Here is a 19,205-nt window from a genome sequence, read left to right on the forward strand (position 1 = left end):
CAGAATTTCTGTTTTCCTCACAGGTCTCGGCAGCTGAGTGGCATCCCTCTCTTCTCATGCCCTGACAAAAACAAGGTGAACTTCATCCCCACCGGGTCTGCCTTCTGCCCTGTGAAACTTCCCGGTGCCTCCCTGTACACCTCCCACTCCGACCCCGGTCCCGTCCGTGAAGACGGCGAGGACAGCCAGGAGCCCAGCTCCACCCCCCCGATTCAGGTCTCCACCAGCACCAGCACCGACCAGTCCCCTGACGCACTGGCGCTACCTGCCCCCCTCCACCAGGAGGCGCCCTCCGACCCGCACGCCAAGCCTCACAACTTTGGCATCAGCTAGTCTCTGGCAGAGCAGGTTTCTGTCCTCTCCAGCAACCCCCGACCAACCGACACCGTAGCCCCCCTCCCCGTGTCTCACCGAAGACCCCCACCTTTCTGTCAAACCCCCTTCTGCATGGCATAGCAAGGATTCCCCGCCACAGAAATAAAGTCCGTAGTATTTCTTAGCATTCTTAAAGACTGTTCTTGGCAGGGATAGACATCTCTTTTAAATGTACTGTGTAATAAGCAGTTCTGCTTGTATATGGGGAAAAAAGGCAGTTCGAAGGAGAAGAAAAAAGCAACACGCTTCATTAGGTGTTGGGGGTTGCAGGAGTGGGGGTGGGGGGTCAGGGGGTAGGTAAAACTGGTAGATTGTTTAATCAAATACGTTCTGTGACCTGTGTTCCAGCATTCGCAATATGAATAAGCTCCATATCACCAGAAAAGAAAATATGCCTGTCTGAATGGAAATCTGTGTATTGCTCTGTAATGTATGTTATAGGAAAAAAAAAAGAAAAAAAAATGCTGTACTTTTCAGGATTACGTTTACACTCAATCCAGGTTCTGTTTGGAAACTTAAAACATGATGCAAAAAAAAAAAGAAAAAGAAAAAGGAAAAATAACAAAATGGCCACATCTGTTGTACAGTGTCCGCATCACGGTCTTGCTTCAGGTATTTCACCCCAAGTCTAAACTCAGGTAATTTGGAATGTATCCATGCATGGACAGATCCCAGTCTGCAGCTTTTTTAAGTTTAATTTTGGGGCGGACGAAAGTTATACAATAAGCATCACTCTATTGCCTTTCCCTTTTGTACATTGACCTTTGCTCATGACATTCCGTGTTGTTGGAATAAGTGCTTTCTGCTCTGAGGTGTACTTCCCAGAACAGACAAACCTCTCCACCAGCAGCGATGATGCACCACATCATCATTCCATGTTGAGAAAAAAAAAAGGAAACATTTTCAAAGCAGCATTTATAAGAGATATTCAGGTGTTACTCATTCAATGACTGTTAAAGATGTTTGCAAATGAATGTCCTCAGTATGGAGCTGTGCAGAAGAAACATTCCACGTGTTCTTAGTAGGTTGGTGATATACGGAAGATGCCCAGGAAAAACGACCATTCAGATTTTCAGGGGTATAAATGTAAGCACACACTTCCCCAACCTGCAAAGGCTGTTAGGTCTTCAATCATTTTGAACAATTTCACCCCAAGCTTTCTGCTCTTAAATTTCCATAAAATATATTTTGATATTGTTATTCATGGTAGCTTTATTGTAAGGAATAGAAACCCAAGTCCTCTGAATTGTATTTCTGATACAAAGAGGACATGCTGCTTAAATGACAAAATGGTAACAAATGCGATAATTCCACTTTGCAACTATGGCCAGACTCCTACACGACGAGTATGGAAGCCCACACATTAGTTTTGATATATTTATATGCTCCTTCAGAAGTGTTGATATAAATCCTTCTCATTTCACCTTTACAAGGTTAGATATGGCTTTAAAATTGATCAAGTTGATGCAATGTTAGCCAACACCTTTTTTTATATTATAGTATATCCAATGACCAAGTTGGTCTCCACTTGAAAGTAACCTTTTAAAGTTACTCTAAATATGAAATTTAAGTCAATTCCTTTCCATGTTTATGAGGATGAAACCAAGTCGAAATTTAACGCATTGACAAATATAAATTACTTTTAATCAAAGCACTCGAAATGTGCTTGAGACTCATTGCTGGAGGAAACATTCTTTGAATGTATTCCTATATCTCTCTTATCATATAGGGAAAACTGTGTGCCAATGGTCACACACTATGGCAATAAGCTATCAGGTTCTGCAAGATGAAAGGAGGATGTACTTATCTTGTGCATGTACAGTACTGTACACGGTAATGGAGGAAGTAATGAACCACCACCACCACCCCCACTCCCTCCGGAATGAGACGCATATTTCCAAAGAGACCAGTACAATATCCCTGCGTTTTAAAGCATCAAACAAACAGCACAATTTTACATCAACATCCACCTGAGCTCAAGAAGTACTAGGTGTCCTTCAGAGTAGTTATTGTAGTGTACAGACCACTACTGCAGAATTAGTACATTGGTAACGGGGGGGGAAATAAACCCAAATAGTTTGTTATACTGACGTTATTTTTCTTTTTTTGCATTTCCTCCCTTTGCAGAAATTTCAAGAACGTTGTTAAGCTTGTTTAAAGTTTGTGCATAGCTCCACTGTAATGTCCGGCCACTGTGTTCAGCAGTGTTTAACAGTTGCCACACAAACATATATATTTAATTTTGGCTGTGTGTGGCTTTTTTCGTTTTGTATTTTTCCAATATAGAGCTCTTGTGTCATTTGAATAAAGTTAATAGCTGAACCAACCACCATTTTGCGACCTTTTTATCATTGTAAATGTACTTTCTCACAGCTGCATGTGGACAGCTGAACTCCATGTTCTCACAGGTTAGTCCTTATGGAATACTCAAATATGAGAATACTCCAAGAATGATACATACTAATTATTACAAATGACTTATCATCTAAACCAGTTTTGTTATTATTCCTGTATAAAGAAAGGGCATAGTCAGAATAAGAAGTTTGTTCACATGAATTACACTCTTTCACTGAGCTGTAATAATGGAAAAGAAAATGATTTTAATTTAGTAGATTTTGTGCATGTTACTGAGAGCAAAGATGACAGGGTGATGCGTTCCCTTAATGACATACTGGAGTTGGGATTTAGATGGAAAAAGACCACAGTAAAGACAAGGTGCAGTCACTTTTTATTAACTTATTATTAGTTCATGATTCCTATCCATTTGGCAAAGAGAAAGTAATGAGGCCAAGTGTTCGCCTTCAGATAAACTGTGATGACAGAATAAAACACGCTCTTAAACTATCTGTACAAATCTGGCTTTCAGCCTATATTAACAACACATTTAAAGCCCATGTGATATTTCTAATTGACAAATGTTTACTGTAAATAAATAAAAATAAAGGCTGTAAAGCTCCCATATCAAAATGTCTGCAAGGTAACAGTACTTTGCTGTAATGTCTGATACTGCCACATTCTGATGCAAGTAACAAGCAGTGAACAACAAAATAAAAGCCCAGTTTTTCAATTAATAAAGTCTCTGATAGCTAAATTCACCCTTGCAATAAATAATTAATAAATAATGTAAAATTACCATATTCCAGACCATACTTAGGGGAGAATTGCTTTTTATCATAACTTAAGAAACATTTTATTTTGAAAAGGGTATGGGTTTTGACCAAAAAAGTAAAACATACATGTATTTTGAGGAAGCACTTTAGCATTTTCTTTGTATTTATATTAAATGTATCCCCTAATCAAATTTTAACAATATTTAAAAACACTGACAAACACTATCTGCACACACAAATATATACTATAAGTCAGCAGTCCAGGATCAAAATATTCCCTGGGAGATATGACTAATCCTCTCTGACTTCATGTTGGCTTTACTCATGACAGACATCATAAAGCAAAGTTTGTTTTTTTCTGACTGCTTATGCAAGTACTTCAGAATCTAACAAAAAAACCTTGAAGAAAAAATCCAGCATGCAAGTACAAAACATGTCAACAAAACAAAATGTTAATTTGTGCATCACTGCAATAACTCAGATATGATATATTTGTATCAGCATTATATTTTTCCCAAGACATATTGTGTACAAAATAAAACGTTTGATTTTAACAGAAAAACAGCAAATTTTGAGCATATTTCTTTTAACTGTGTAGAATACATTCATTCCATTAAGAACCTTTTTACAGTTATATTTTCTCTTTAAGTGAAGGCGTATATATTTTAACATGATAGTTATATTTTAAATCCTACCATCCTAGGCATTGACTTGCCATTTTACACCACTGACAAAGGCAAATTCACATCCAAACTGTCCCACTCACTGATCAAACAGGTCATCACTACAAGTAATGCATATACACTCACTGAGTACTTCATTATGCATTTATTAGACTTACTGGTCTTCTGCTGCTATAGCCTATCCACTTAGAGGTTTGACATTTTGTGTGTTCAGAGATGCTCTTCTGCATACCACTGTTGTAATGTGTGGTTTTTTGTGTTACTGTCACGTCAGCAGGGGATCAGCAGTTTCTGAGACACTCAAACCACCCTGTCTGGTCACAATAATCATTCTATGGTCAAAGTCACTTAGATCACATTTCCCCCCCACATTTGGTCTGAAAAGCAGCTAAACCTCTTGACCATGTTTTTATTCATTTTGTTGCTGCCACATGATCGGCTGATTAAATATTTGCATTAACAAGCTGGTGTACAGGTCTACCTAATAAAGTAATCACTGAGTGTATATTACATTAGGTGCCACCTTGTGATTTGGGCTGAATAACAGCCTTTAATTTGCTACTAAAAGCACCACATTGGTAAATTATCATTTCAAGTTGCATCAAGAACTTTATTCAAATATATAGGTAGTCCTTGTGGGTACAGTTCAAATGGGATGGGGGGGGATGAGGGATTAGCAGTCTGATAGTGGCTCTCCATTTCTAAATTAAGCCTCTCAACAATATTGTTTGACTATCTACATTTCTACTTTACTATATTTCACTGTTATTAGTGATATAAACATTTCAGGGCATGTACATCAAAGGCAATATTTATGCACTGTTTTATCTTTTTAAGAAAAACATAAAATGTAGATTTGGACCTATATCTTAATGTTGATAACAGGTTGATTAGTGGCAGGGCATATTACAGTAAGTGTATTTCACATCATGTTTAAATCAAAAAGCCTCAAATCTTAACCTGTTGATAAAACACCAGTGTTTGTGATTGAAAATAATTTTTTTGTGAGATGATGGTTAAAAAGGCAACAGAGACCTTATGTGGAAGGCTTTCAAGCATCCTTTGGTTGTTCAATCATGTTCAGTCTTTCTGGCAGCATTTACAGTCAGCTCTGACGGGGCAATGCCTCACCATGGAGGAAGCGATGACACAGCAGTTTTAGTGGTTATGCATGTGATTAGGAAACCGTTTTCCTTTTCTCTGAAAAATAAAACGTTTGAAACCTGGATCGGAGGTAAACTCAGGCATTCAGCAGCTCATGCTCCTTGTCTGTCTTCCCCACTGCGTCTGGATTGGACAAGGGGTCCAAATCAGCAAAAAGGTTGAACCATGCTGAGAGATCTTTAGATGCCTCCAAGGTTTCTGTATCAGGAACAAAAGCAAGCAATAAATGGACCACGAAAAACAAAGGTGACATTTGCTACAATCAGACCTGTGTCAAATATACGTAATTGTTTTGGATTCAAATACTTCTCTGTGCTCGATTGATCTTGTCTGGTGCAACTGAGCCAACCAAGAGGATCAGAAGGCTCGGTTTGCCTTCTGTTATTTCATCAGTATACAGGAAGTGATATGGGAAATATTAATATCCCAAAAATAATAATATAATTAGCGCTTCATATACATTGACTTTACAATATTGTACCATATTTCATAATGGCAAGTTCAAATCAACAGAATTTATCAGACTACACAACAAATTGCTTTGACCACCATTACAAAAACTGAGACTTGTCAGGTGAAAATAATTTTATTCAGAGTTTAACACCATTCTTAAGAATATTACTAAATATTTGACATGTTCTGGCTGAGACTTACCTCTAGCTGCTGGCTTTGTGGAGTCTTGATTGGCTCCAGATGATGGCTCGGTTGCCTGGGAAACAGGCTGTGGAATGCTCATGGCCCAATCTGGAAGGAAGCCAGACTCAGACTCATCTAGAGGGAATAATCACTCAGACCATTGCTTCATCTGCCGGAAAAGGAATTTAACCTTTTGAGTGTAGATGGTGAACTTGTTTATTTAGATTGCAAAACTGGATAACCGAAAATAAGGCCTGGCACTAAAATCATGTTTATGAAATCTTTTGACAAGAACTGTGTTCAGTGCTCCTTCAGTTAATGTAACTAAATCCCTCATGGCAAGAGGGATCCTGGTGAAAATGAATTTAACGGAAATGGGACATAATTGAAGATCCGTTCATCATTGGACGGACAGTAGGAGGCAGCTCACTGGAGAAAGGAGAATGGAGGCTGTTCATGTTCTGGTCCAGGAGCTGGGAGGGAAGAAAGCAGGAGGACTCCTCGGGGGGAGTGTCCACCTGGCCCGCCCTGCTGGCGCTGCCCGCCAGGTCATCCTCCCCAAACACCGCGCTCCACTGCTGGGAGAAGTCCCCCTCCTCCAGGGAGGAGCTGTTGAGGATCTCGTTCAGCAGGGCCATCTCATCCCGTTCCCCAGCCTCCTGCTCCTGGCCGTCGGACAGCAGGTCCTCAAGCCCTAGAACAGGCCAGAGACACAAGTTTACAGTGAAACAAGTTATCCATGGCCCTGCCACTGGTCAGGTCACTACTTTAAGCTCTACAATGTACAGCTGTACAGAGCTGTCCCTCCTGCCAGTGCACCTGGGGCCCTGCCTTCTCGCAGAAGAATCAGAAAGTGACAATGTTTGGAGGGGCCCCCAAATTATTGTTTGCATAGGGTTCCTAAAAGTCTAGGGACAGCTCTGTTGCAGTACAAATTTGTGGAATTATGCCTACAATGGCATTTATGATGATGTATAAACATAAATGTTTAGTTTATCACTTGATACTCCAAAAACTATATGCAAATTATGACAAACTATCAACAAATTAACAATATTAGAGCATTACCTCATCAGCATATTAATTTGGAGGACTGCAGTAATTATCATATAATCTGCTAATTTTGCTTTTGCGATTAAAATAACCATATGCCGTGTACTATACTTCTGAAGGACTGTGTCATTGGATATGATCCTCTATCTATATTAATTAGAGAAGAAATCTAATGAAAACAATGCCAGCATCATATGTGGCTCAAATCAAACCCTGATGCTGCGATGCAGCAGTATTAAGCCAAGTCCAGTGGATTTAAAGTAAACAAAAAGGACCAGATTGTTTTCAGGACAGATGGTGTGTTTGTAGGCAAGGATGACTGATGGACTAACGAAAAGCAGACTCATTTGCAAATCAAAAACATTCCCAGTGTGGAGAAAGGGGGGGGGGGGGGGCAGTGAGAGTGAGAGAGAGAGAGAGAGAGAGAGAGAGAGAGAGAGAGAGCCTAAAATATGAAGCTGTAACTCATAGCTGTGTATGTGAGAAAACCATTTGCTATGAAGAGCACTGATTATTGGCTCTTGAATTTTACATCCTTACGCTACTTGTTGTACAAGCCAAAATAAAAATAAAGGATTTCTTCTTTAATAATAATTTTATAATTATATTTATCTGGCTGGCCTGTTCTCAGTTGTAAAGAATGTCGAATGTTGCCTTTTGTTAAAAATTGTTAGAGCGGTTACATGTACTATAAAGTACCTGTTTTTTGCATTTGACCCAAACCCACATCTCTGCAAAGCTGATGTCCTGAGCTGTCTGGATCAGTCACAGCACCTAGAGATCAAGCCAAGACAATTCCCATGCTCAAATCAACACTACATTGGCTATAACTGTAATGAATTCAGAAGCATTTGCAAATATTCTTGCATATTCACAACATGTGTTACTGAATATTGTAATGTGGATTACAAATTGTACCATGCTCAATATACTGTAGTAGAATTATGCTTGAATATATACTGTACATATTTTATGACGAAATACTGATTTTTACCTGCTTGACTGGACTCCTTATTGTGATTTACCTCATCTATTGAAATAAGCCTGCACATAAAAAACAGTATATGAAACACGTCAATATTGCCTGTCAATAGCTTCAGGTGGATACATACAGTATACACAATCATCAGAATCTCACACTTTGTTGCCATTTCCCTCTACACTTCCCCAAAGTATGGAATTGACAGTGTATCTGGAACATTTTCGTATTCAAGATTAGGTGACAAACATAAACTGAGTGGGCACTTTATTAGGTATTTATTACTTATTTTTTAGACTTATTGGTCTTCTGCTGCTGTAGCCTATCCTCTTAAGAAATTTGACAGGTTTGTGTTTAGAGATGCTCTTTTGCATACCACTGTGTATTTATTTGCGTTACTGTCACCTTCCTGTCAGCTTTGACCAGTCTGGCCATTCTCCTCTGGACAAGGTGTTACTGCCCATAGAACTGCTGCTTACTAGACGTTTTTTGTTTTACGCACCATTCTCAGCAAACTCTAGAGAATGTTTTGTGTGAAAATCCCATGAGATCAGCAGTTTCTGAGGTACTCAAACCACCCAGTCTGGCACCAACAATCATTCCACGGTCAAAGTCACTTAGATCACATTTCTTCCCCATTCTGATGGTTGATGTGAACATTAACTGAAGCTCCTGACCCATATCTGCATGATTTTATACATTGCACTGCTGCCACATGATTGGCTGATTAGATAATCACATTAATAAGTAGGTGTACCTAATAAAGTGCTCAGTGGGTGTATAAGTACGTTGCATATGTCGTTGTGCACATGTCTGGGTATTATATTTGTACAATTGAGATTGAGATTTTAATCATGTACCGTATTTGCCTGACACAAAAGGAAATACACAATCATTGTGCGTGAGCAAAGATGGGCAGAATGACCTACTGATCATCCATCTCTGCTGCTTTCTCCCCATCTTCTTTCTTTCCTTTCATCTTCTTCTTCCCCTTTTTCTTTGTTCCCTGATCCAACAGTTTATTGTTGGGGTCTTTTAAGGTCTCCAAGAAAAACAAATAAATCAATATGACAGTCACTTTACAAATTAAAGATATAAAGTTCACAATTCACATGTACCAATTCATCACGATTGATGAATAAGCCAAGAAACTTCAGTTTGTCTGTTTGGCAAGTTGGTAAAAGTGGATTAGAAAACCCATGAAGGAACTTTGTACAAGACACTTTTTAAAATTGGGAAAAAAAACTTGGATCTGGATTCAGTGCGTTGAAGAGTTATGGGATCAAGAGTTCTCCCACTTAGTCTCTTTTCAGCACAATCCTTTTACAGTACTGTGAGTGTGGCTGAGAGGGTGAAAACAATAAAGTTACACCTGGCCCCCGTCTCCAGGGTAACCCCATTAACATACACATTCACTGCTGGCGTGATAGGACAACAACATGAATATAAAATAATGAAAGGACCTTCCCCCGTTTGCTTTGCTTCAGCATAACTGTACATTGAGTTACGACCTGAATCTTCCCTTATTGTGTGATGCAGCTGGTGCTACTACACTGCATAAACTAATGTAAAAACATACTTGTGAAATGCCCTGGGCATCATTCTGGTGAAGGCACACTACTGAAATGCTTTTTAGATCAGTAAAAACATCATTTCATAAGCCACACATGGGTGAGGCTGAGCTACAGTGTGAGCAGGCACTGCTGAACAGCACAATGAGGAATGCCCTGGAGTAACAGGCAAAATGAATAAAATGAAATAATAAAGCAGAACACATTTACATGAATTATGCCCGGGAACCTGTAGCTGGGAATGAGTCAAAGGATGAGGAGCCAGTTTGTGAGTAACAGTATTGATATGACCTTCCTGAGAGAGAGAGAGAGAGAGGGCAGATACAGTAATGCTCATCTTAATCTCAGTGCTGTGGGGGAGGAAACCAACAGCACATAGTGCAGCATGACTCCATTCGAAACACAGATCTGACAGATCTGTCTGTGCAACGTGCTTCTCCCTTAAAGGACAATGCAACACCAACACCGACAACAGCAACAGCAACAGCAACAGCAGCAACAGCAACAGCAACAGCAACAGCAACAGCAACAGCAACAGCAACAGCAACAGCAACAACAACAACAATACTTTCAGTTTGGTATTAGTAGTCATATTAAAAGTAGATTCAGGGTCTTGATAATGTAAACAATCAGCAATTGGAGCCTTCATGATAGCTGGGCTTAGAGAATCACTGTACACATAGAACAAAATGATGAATCAATTTGGACAGGAGTTACACAAAGAAACTGAAGTAAAGATGTCAGTCTAAAGTATGCAACGCTGTCCATATTGCTGGTGTACAGCCACTAAACAGGATATAAACTTACTGAAATCCTTGTGTTAACCCTGCACAACTTTAAAATGTCTGGTGACTTGACAAAGTGAGACACTGATCAATGTGCACATAGCACATACATTTTATTGACACTATATTTTTAAAGATTACAAAACTGTAGTGCAGTGTACAAATAAATTATGCTGGTGTCGACAATATAAAACAGTGAGAGATGCTGCAGACTCTGAGGTAATGTAACTAATATACATATTTTAATAAAGAATATTTTTTTCAGTTAATAGAAAATGATACTCTGTGACAAATCTGTGTAAGGTCTAGCATATTGAGGACAGGAACTGTATGAACGTGAAAGTGTAATCACGGTACTGAACAGGTAGTGACATATTTTGTAGCTTATATTACATATAAACAGGTATATCAGGTGCAGTAAAGGTAATCAAACTCCACTGCTGGAAAACAGGCCAGACTGAATTGCTTTCAAATGTACAAACATAGCACAGACATAATGAAGTAGATTTGTATCCCTCTCAGTGTACCTTAAGTGATGTAAATTCATATGGCTGGTATCCCTTAAAACTCTCATGTATGGCAGCCATAGTGTGGGATGTCTTCTCCCAGAAATGCAGGAGTGTTGTCTAAAGTCAAGAGAGAGACACAGAAGTGGGTAGTTTTAGAAACACTCACAGTCCTTTGCTATTAATAAACGAAAAGTAATTATGATAAATAGATTGTATTTTATACCTGGTAGGTGGTTAGGACATGGGAGAGGAGATTGCAACGACTGGCCCCCAGCAAGTCTACCTTTTGGCAGACGTCGTTCTTTAGTTTGTCAAAGCTTGTTTTGGTTAGACGCACCTGAGCTTGTACCTAAATCATATCACAAGAAATAAATAAGATATCTATTAATTAATACTAGATAGCTTTCTAGGGCACAATTGTGACATTTTGAACATTGAAGAAATTCACATTAATGCTTCTCCTACTCCAGTCTTCACAATGCTTGGTATTAGAAGTGGTTAAATTATATACATTTACATATTTTTATAATATACAGAACAAATCTTGGTAATGTTTGTGTATTAATGTTGAATTGCTGTACTTTATAAAGTACTGGAATTAAAACTAAAGCTTTTTCTGTTTACAACATTATGACAAAATATCTGCAATACAAAATTCACAAAGCAACCTGAATCTCGACAGATGACCTAGGAGAGTAAAACCACGAGAGACTATCGGCACTGCTTTCCCATAGTTCTGAGAATTTGTAACAACTGCCATATAAGTGAGATATTTACACCCTCTTGTGGTGATGAGACAGTACTGCAGTATGGAACCCTTTTCTAAAACTTTTCCACATGAATGGAGCTGCTTTGAACAGCTCTTGAGCAAAAGCCAGCAGTATATCTAAATAAATATGGCAATGAGCAAATTATTCAAATGGTAGAACACTGGAATCATAATAAGAATAGTGAACAAAGTGCACAAAACACAAAAACGAAAAGCAAAGTCGATTTAACTTTTTAAATTATTACCAATGTTTCCAAGCAAAGTTTCTCATTTGTCATTGCTCGTTTTCAGAGGTAGCCTGCTCATATTTGTGCCAAATGAACTGTATTTCCTGTTGGGTGTTTTTATATCTATCTACAAAATGAACTAGAATGCACTGCACTCTCAAAAAATCCGCAAGCAGCAACAGCAGCAATGGAGGAGACCTTTAACCTGCTTTCTGCTCAAATAATGAAAGAGGAAACCCAGTAGAGCAAACTGCTCAACAAAACCATACGCTTAAACTCGGTTCTCAATGATTGTTAAAGACCATGGGAATGCATTTCGCTCACTTCAAAACCAGGAAGAGGCGTGCCTTTTTTCCCCAGCCAGTGCCCTTTGATGATCCATGAGCACACAGTACTTTGGAACAGGAACCGAGGCTAATCGACACAACATGTGAGCACACCCCTGGTTCTGACCTTGCGAAACTTCTCCATCTGCTTGGAGGTGTCAGGGTCCAGCTCCTGGGACACGTCTTTCATCCAGAGCAGTGCCCCGCGGTACTCCGTCCTGGACTGCTCCATTCGGTTGACGGTGAGCCAGGTGTCGGAGATGGCCCGGTACCGGAACGTCTCCACCTCCTGGTAAAGCCTGCAGAGAGGGCTGCGGAGAGCCAGCCTGAGGGAACATGTTTAACAACATCTCACTTCAGGCCACGTCAGGAAAGGTATTCGTACAGCTCTATGCAAGGGTCCACTTTGATACAGGACTTGGGGGAAACCTCTGTGCTTTGAAACTTTATTTGACTGAGCTGTGTCATTTTTCTACCATGGAACTTAAAAATTACATAATTTCAGGGGTACCCTCTCTGATGTTGGCCATAGTCCCCAAACATCCTACTGTACCGTTTTACTACTATATATGAGGGCCACCCTGACAATTTTACCCCAATGTGGAAAACCCTACTGCATTATTGTAGAACTAGTCATGAGGAAGCCTCTTAATACATATGATTAAGTAGTAATGCTGGGTAAATAATTGCCAAATAATTAATAAAACCGTATTACTGCATAATCTGACCTTACTGAGTATCTCTGCTAACACAATTGGAACTGAAATCATCAAATGTAGTCACATGAAGTATTCACTACACATTAAATATTAATAAGCCTATTTACACTGAACAATGCCCCTGACTGCACAAACTGTATCACTGCACAGTCAGTGGATAACCTTGAGTGCATGCTCTCTGCTGAAAGCAAAGGGAGGGTATAACTACAGGGGTACAATTAATCTGTGCTCACAGTGCAGGTACAGTACAGAGGTGTGATCGCTACACTCTGTGCTCACAGTGCAGGTACAGTACAGAGGTGTGAGCGCTACACTCTGTGCTCACAGTGCAGGTACAGAGGTGTGAGCGCTACACTCTGTGCTCACAGTGCAGGTACAGAGGTGTGAGCGCTACACTCTGTGCTCACAGTGCAGGTACAGTACAGAGGTGTGAGCGCTACACTCTGTGCTCACAGTGCAGGTACAGAGGTGTGAGCGCTACACTCTGTGCTCACAGTGCAGGTACAGAGGTGTGAGCGCTACACTCTGTGCTCACAGTGCAGGTACAGTACAGAGGTGTGAGCGCTACACTCTGTGCTCACAGTGCAGGTACAGAGGTGTGAGCGCTACACTCTGTGCTCACAGTGCAGGTACAGAGGTGTGAGCGCTACACTCTGTGCTCACAGTGCAGGTACAGTACAGAGGTGTGAGCGCTACACTCTGTGCTCACAGTGCAGGTACAGAGGTGTGAGCGCTACACTCTGTGCTCACAGTGCAGGTACAGAGGTGTGAGCGCTACACTCTGTGCTCACAGTGCAGGTACAGTACAGAGGTGTGAGCGCTACACTCTGTGCTCACAGTGCAGGTACAGTACAGAGGTGTGAGCGCTACACTGTGCTCACAGTGCAGGTACAGTACAGAGGTGTGATCGCTACACTCTGTGCTCACAGTGCAGGTACAGTACAGAGGTGTGAGCGCTACACTCTGTGCTCACAGTGCAGGTACAGTACAGAGGTGTGAGCGCTACACTCTGTGCTCATAGTGCAGGTACAGTACAGAGGTGTGAGCACTACACTCTGTGCTCACAGTGCAGGTACAGAGGTGTGAGCGCTACACTCTGTGCTCACAGTACAGGTACAGAGGTGTGAGCGCTACACTCTGTGCTCACAGTGCAGGTACAGAGGTGTGAGCGCTACACTCTGTGCTCACAGTGCAGGTACAGTACAGAGGTGTGATCGCTACACTCTGTGCTCACAGTGCAGGTACAGTACAGAGGTGTGAGCGCTACACTCTGTGCTCACAGTGCAGGTACAGTACAGAGGTGTGAGCGCTACACTCTGTGCTCACAGTGCAGGTACAGAGGTGTGAGCGCTACACTCTGTGCTCACAGTGCAGGTACAGTACAGAGGTGTGCTACATTCTGTCCACTGGCCTAGGACTGACCTTTGCTGTGAGGAGAAGCACAGGGCCTTCCCAGTGGCCTGCATGATCTTTCCGGCTCTGGTCTTGTCCTGGGAACCCTGTGACCTTAGGAAACGGCCCAGCTCATTCTCCTCTTGTGACAGCACTGGGAGAGGGACGAGACAGTATTAAACATAGTGCTGCACTACACAATGAATTCATTTGCATTCCTGTAAGTACATTTAAGAAACATAATACTCCTAATTTCTCACTGATATCCACTTCCTGAATTGTATTTTTCTTTAACATTTATAACCTAACTCTATGTAACATACTGGTTTGTCTTGTACCTTCTTTTCTATTTACCCAATCAGCTTTCTGTACACAATATCACTCCCTGCCTTTCTGTGTCTATCACCACCCTCTTTCTCTCAGAAGAGGAAGCCAGTGGAAAACAATGGGTGGCAGTAGGGTAAACACTAGGGTTAAAACACTCAACTTCCCACTGGGTTCAATGCATTGTGTCGAGCATAAATATCTAGCATACATAACCAGCATACGTCACTCTGCATATGAGCATCTGCTACAATCCTAAATGTAATTGTAAAAGAGTTTTCAACTGAATCAGGCCTAATATATAAGGTTGTGTAACTATCTGTCAATAAATATCAAACAATCAATAAAATATAACACAAACAGGCTGAATAGTGCATAGTAACAGATGGTGTGCGGTGTGCTTCACTGCTGGACAAGGTTACAGGATTGGTCAAGAATATCAATATCAGCTTGTGCTGCTCTCACTTAGCACATCAAAATACTTCCAAGTAATTTACATGCAAATGATGAGCTGTGACACAATACACAGTAGCTCCACATACCCACCTCAACAGCTGGTTCTGTTGAGTAGACAGCTATAGAAAGGAGCACACATGCTACGACCATGCTTGGCTTTTTGTGAGAATAGTATACTCACAGCAGATTCTTCTCTGGTACTGCTCAATGACCTTCAGTAGCTCCATGCATGTTCTCTGGACTGAGTGAAACACCTGAGGTACCACAGAACAGCACATATCATACAGAATATTATATAAGTTCTGTATTCTTACTGATGGTGCACATTAGTCTGATACGTTCCAGCTCCACTGGAATCTTCTTTATCATAACAACAACCAGTGAAGCCTCCTATTTACAATCATTTTAAGCATATGTAGATAGCCCCTGCAGTGATTGTTATAATGTTTTGGAATATGGGAACTGGAGTATGTTAATTTAAAGTGGTTTTTCCATTAAATGGGATTTCAAGAATAATAAACATGGAAAGAAAACATAAAATTAGCTAAAACTTGGTAGAAGGCTACAGCAGCAGAAGACTTAATACATCTAAAATATGAGTCTAATAAAAACCTAGTAAATATATACAAAATAAGCTATAGAGTACTCACAAAAACTAATTATAAGAATGGTAAGAAGTTAAATCATGCAAAATTTATTTTCCGAAATTAGTCTTGTAACAGTAAAAATGAATGTTAGGGTAAAGTGGTTTAGGACAGCTGTGATAGAAATGAGGCATTTCAGAGTAATGTGACAGATATTGACTGCTAGTTTACTAATTAAGCCCATTGCAAAATGATTCCATAGGCTATATATGAATAATATAAGAAAAAGCAACATGTGGCCGATTATTGAAAGACTTCTGAAAGACTCGCCTCAAGTTTGGCGTCAAGGTCAGCATCAGAGGCCACGACATGTTCGTCTTCTTTCTTTCCCGTGACTTTAATAAGAGTCTGTTTGGTTTTCCAGTACTTCTGCTGGAATTTGTTTACAACAGATGAATCTTGACTTTGGACAAAGCGGTCGTAATATTCTCGAGAGTACCCACTGAAGAGATACAGAAATGAAAAGTTGCGGTCACAAGTCATTAGATAATACATTTAATAAAATATCAATGCTATCAATCACCAGTCAATTTCTGGAATAACGCAAATATACTTACAAATTTCTGCCCTCCATTTTTGTTAAACCTGGAAAACAAGTGTAGTATAGACTGAAATAAATTATGAATACCTATTGACACAATGTGATGACAAGGGTTTGCTCTTTGAGGAATAAAAGTCTATTCACCATACCCCCAATCTATTTGACCATAAGCAAATTTAATTGACCTAAGTACTCAGATTCTAACTACTATACTATAACAGTTGAGTATTATTACCTGCACTGAGTATTATTACTGAGTATTATTATTACAATTGATATTATTGAGTATATATGTGAAATTACTACTTAAGGAACATCCCAATCACTAGTCTACTCATCATCAACAGACAGGACTACAGTATTATCATATCAGCTTTAGCACACTGGTAGTACTGGATCACCTACACAACTTGAAATAACAACGTGATGATATAAACAATGTGCATTGTGCAAAATGTCTGGCACTTAATATTTTACAGTAGCTAAAACATTCAGTTTCGGCTGCATCAGGTAAAATGCAAGTCTGCCATTTCATCACGAATAAAACAAACTTTACTAATACCAGGCTGAGTCGTATCTACCTTAACGGAGCTACTATAGCACATGACTGGGCAGGAGACAGGTGTGCTGTTATCCCTGAACTTGAAATAATTATGTAACCAATCTGTGTTACCGCACCCAGGCACTCAAACATCGTAAAACACAATACGCTGTGAGGTCACTAGGAGGATCTTTAAATGTATTTTAAATGCTTCTGAATTATACAGTTCAAGTCTGCATACGTATAAGTCTTGATTTCTAGATAGAATGCAGGCTACACAAGCCTATTTGACTCCGTGCAAGATAATAATTTAGCAAGCTTAAGTTCCCAGAATAAAAACATAATAGACTACAGAGAATAGCCTACGCAATGAGACAATCATGAGTCTGCTCCGCGTTATTCACTGTAGAACATCGCTGATCTGCATTGCTGCAAACGGTCTGCTTCGTTTAGCCAAATTGTTATCGAAAGCTTACAATAGCTACTCATATTCGCCTAGTGCACAAAAATTGTAATGTCACCATTACAAATGCACAGTACTCACGCCCAAAAAAGCAATTCTCACAGGTGAAATGTCAGGCTGTTACCCATTTGTGCTGGCGGATACATGCTATCTTGCGTCAGGCCTTCTGCCATTCAGAAGATGCCATCGTACTGTAGCATCTTCCAGAAATAGATGCCTTGTGCAAACGTTTATTCTGCCAACCTTGCTTTATCACGATTCACAAGTAATACGGTGAACAGACTATTAAAAATGATCGCAATACATTGACAGTGTTTGTCCCACAGCGTGACGTTTCTTTTCTTTGTCAAACCGCACCAAAATAAACAGAGCCTATTTTCCTGGTTACAGGGCGAACTATCACCAGCATCGAATTAGCCTACATTGTGGACAGAACACATATGCTCAATGCACACTCCTAAAACATGAAAACAATTGCTGTTTTTATGAACAAAATGTATGCTACTTACTTTGTGACGTTTCCGTCGCTGGGCACGTCTGTATATGCTATGTTAGGTCCTACATCATTGCACTTAAACCTGATTTCAGCAGCTCCATTACTATAATGTCCCTGCGCTGAATGAGTGCTGACGTCATGTATGAGTAACGCAGCAGCCTGGGTGTGAGCGCTGCACCGAGCAAATACTGCAACTTTTTAGGAGCATACCTTCCTAATGTAGATTTCCAGTCGATGAGCATCAACAAAGTAAATTGTTGATAGAACACTATTATATTTATGACTTGATTTACAAATGTGCTACCTTCTTTAAATTTTTATATTTAGAAAGCACAGTATATTTGATTTACATAATATAAAAAAATATAATAAAAATATAATACAGTATATTTTCATCAATTCAGTACACAGTACCAGTAAATTTTACACCTTCCAATTTGTCTAGCTTTTTTGATTAATGTTTTATTTCCAATGTTTGTAATCAAGCAATTCATATGTGGTCAAAGTGCAGATTCCCCCCCCCCATTTCAATGTTTGAGACAATTTAACATAATGTCAAATAAAATCGTCATGTTTTGTATTTTGTTGTATATCCATTGCATACCATGACTTTCTGATGTCTGTGACCTATCAACATCACCAGAGTCTGGATATCATATTTCCAGAGGAAATAAAACATTAATAGGAAAAAGCAGAAAGAGGCAGGGTGTGTCCTAACCTTTGACTGATGCTTTTAATTGAGGGCAATTAACATACATTGAGGTACAGTATATAGAAGCATGTAGTCCCCTCTACTGTCTTGTAAATCTTATTTGAGAAATGTTGTGGGAAAGCATGAATTCACCCACTTGATTATTTAATTGGATTACAGCCATGAATAATGTGTAAAAACATTTTTGATGGTCCACAATAACCTATTTCTGCACGGTTGGCAAGATCACTAAAACAAATATTACTTACAATCATAACAATCAGGCCCCATTATACGATAAGGGATCATTTCCCATCCTTTTCTTGGGATGGGCATATTGTTAAGGTGCCAGGCAGTCCCTCACATTACATTATTGGCATTAGGCAGGTTCTCTTATCCAGAGTGACGTGCAGTTGATTAGACTAAGCAGGTGACAATCCTCCCCTGGAGCAATGCAGGGTTAAGGGCCTTGCTCAAGGGCCCAACGGCTTCGCGGATCTTATTGTGGCTACACCGGGATTTGAACCACCAACCTTGTGTGTCCCAGTCATTTACCTTAACCACTACGCTACAGGCCACCCCTCACAATGTGGTTCTGACACCCTCTGCAATACATGTAACATGTGAGCCAAGTTACTTGGATACACAAACCATACACTATACAATTGTACAAATGAGTATGTAAAAAAAGAATATAAAAAAGAAAAAATACCAAATATATACCATATATACTAAATTATTGGCAATGAAA

The 19,205-nt window shown here is 39.8% G+C and overlaps 2 protein-coding genes across 5 annotated transcripts in view; one reads left to right on the top strand and one right to left on the bottom strand.

The window, feature by feature from the left end:
* Window positions 1-2,702, top strand: part of LOC133130893 (glucocorticoid-induced transcript 1 protein) — a 33,972-nt gene extending 31,270 nt beyond the window's left edge. For all 4 annotated transcript variants that reach the window (XM_061245884.1, XM_061245866.1, XM_061245893.1 and 1 more), the window contains exon 8: window positions 24-2,702. In XM_061245884.1, the coding sequence (XP_061101868.1) occupies window positions 24-333 (310 nt within the window). In that variant the 3' untranslated portion in view covers window positions 334-2,702. The remainder of the gene's footprint in view (window positions 1-23) is intronic.
* Window positions 2,703-3,086: 384 nt separating this feature from the next.
* On the bottom strand, window positions 3,087-16,296 carry ica1 (islet cell autoantigen 1). Its single transcript, XM_061245520.1, has 13 exons — window positions 16,280-16,296; window positions 15,993-16,164; window positions 15,260-15,332; window positions 14,329-14,452; window positions 12,315-12,513; window positions 11,089-11,214; window positions 10,884-10,982; window positions 8,930-9,042; window positions 8,016-8,065; window positions 7,721-7,795; window positions 6,399-6,662; window positions 5,987-6,076; window positions 3,087-5,530 (listed from the first exon to the last, which is right to left on the bottom strand). The coding sequence occupies exons 1-13, from the start codon at window positions 16,294-16,296 to the stop codon at window positions 5,409-5,411; spliced, it is 1,524 nt and encodes a 507-aa protein (XP_061101504.1). The 3' UTR covers window positions 3,087-5,408.
* Window positions 16,297-19,205: the final 2,909 nt, after the last annotated feature.

This window comes from Conger conger, chromosome 1 (assembly GCF_963514075.1).
Source record: "Conger conger chromosome 1, fConCon1.1, whole genome shotgun sequence".
NCBI classification, from domain to species: domain Eukaryota; kingdom Metazoa; phylum Chordata; class Actinopteri; order Anguilliformes; family Congridae; genus Conger; species Conger conger.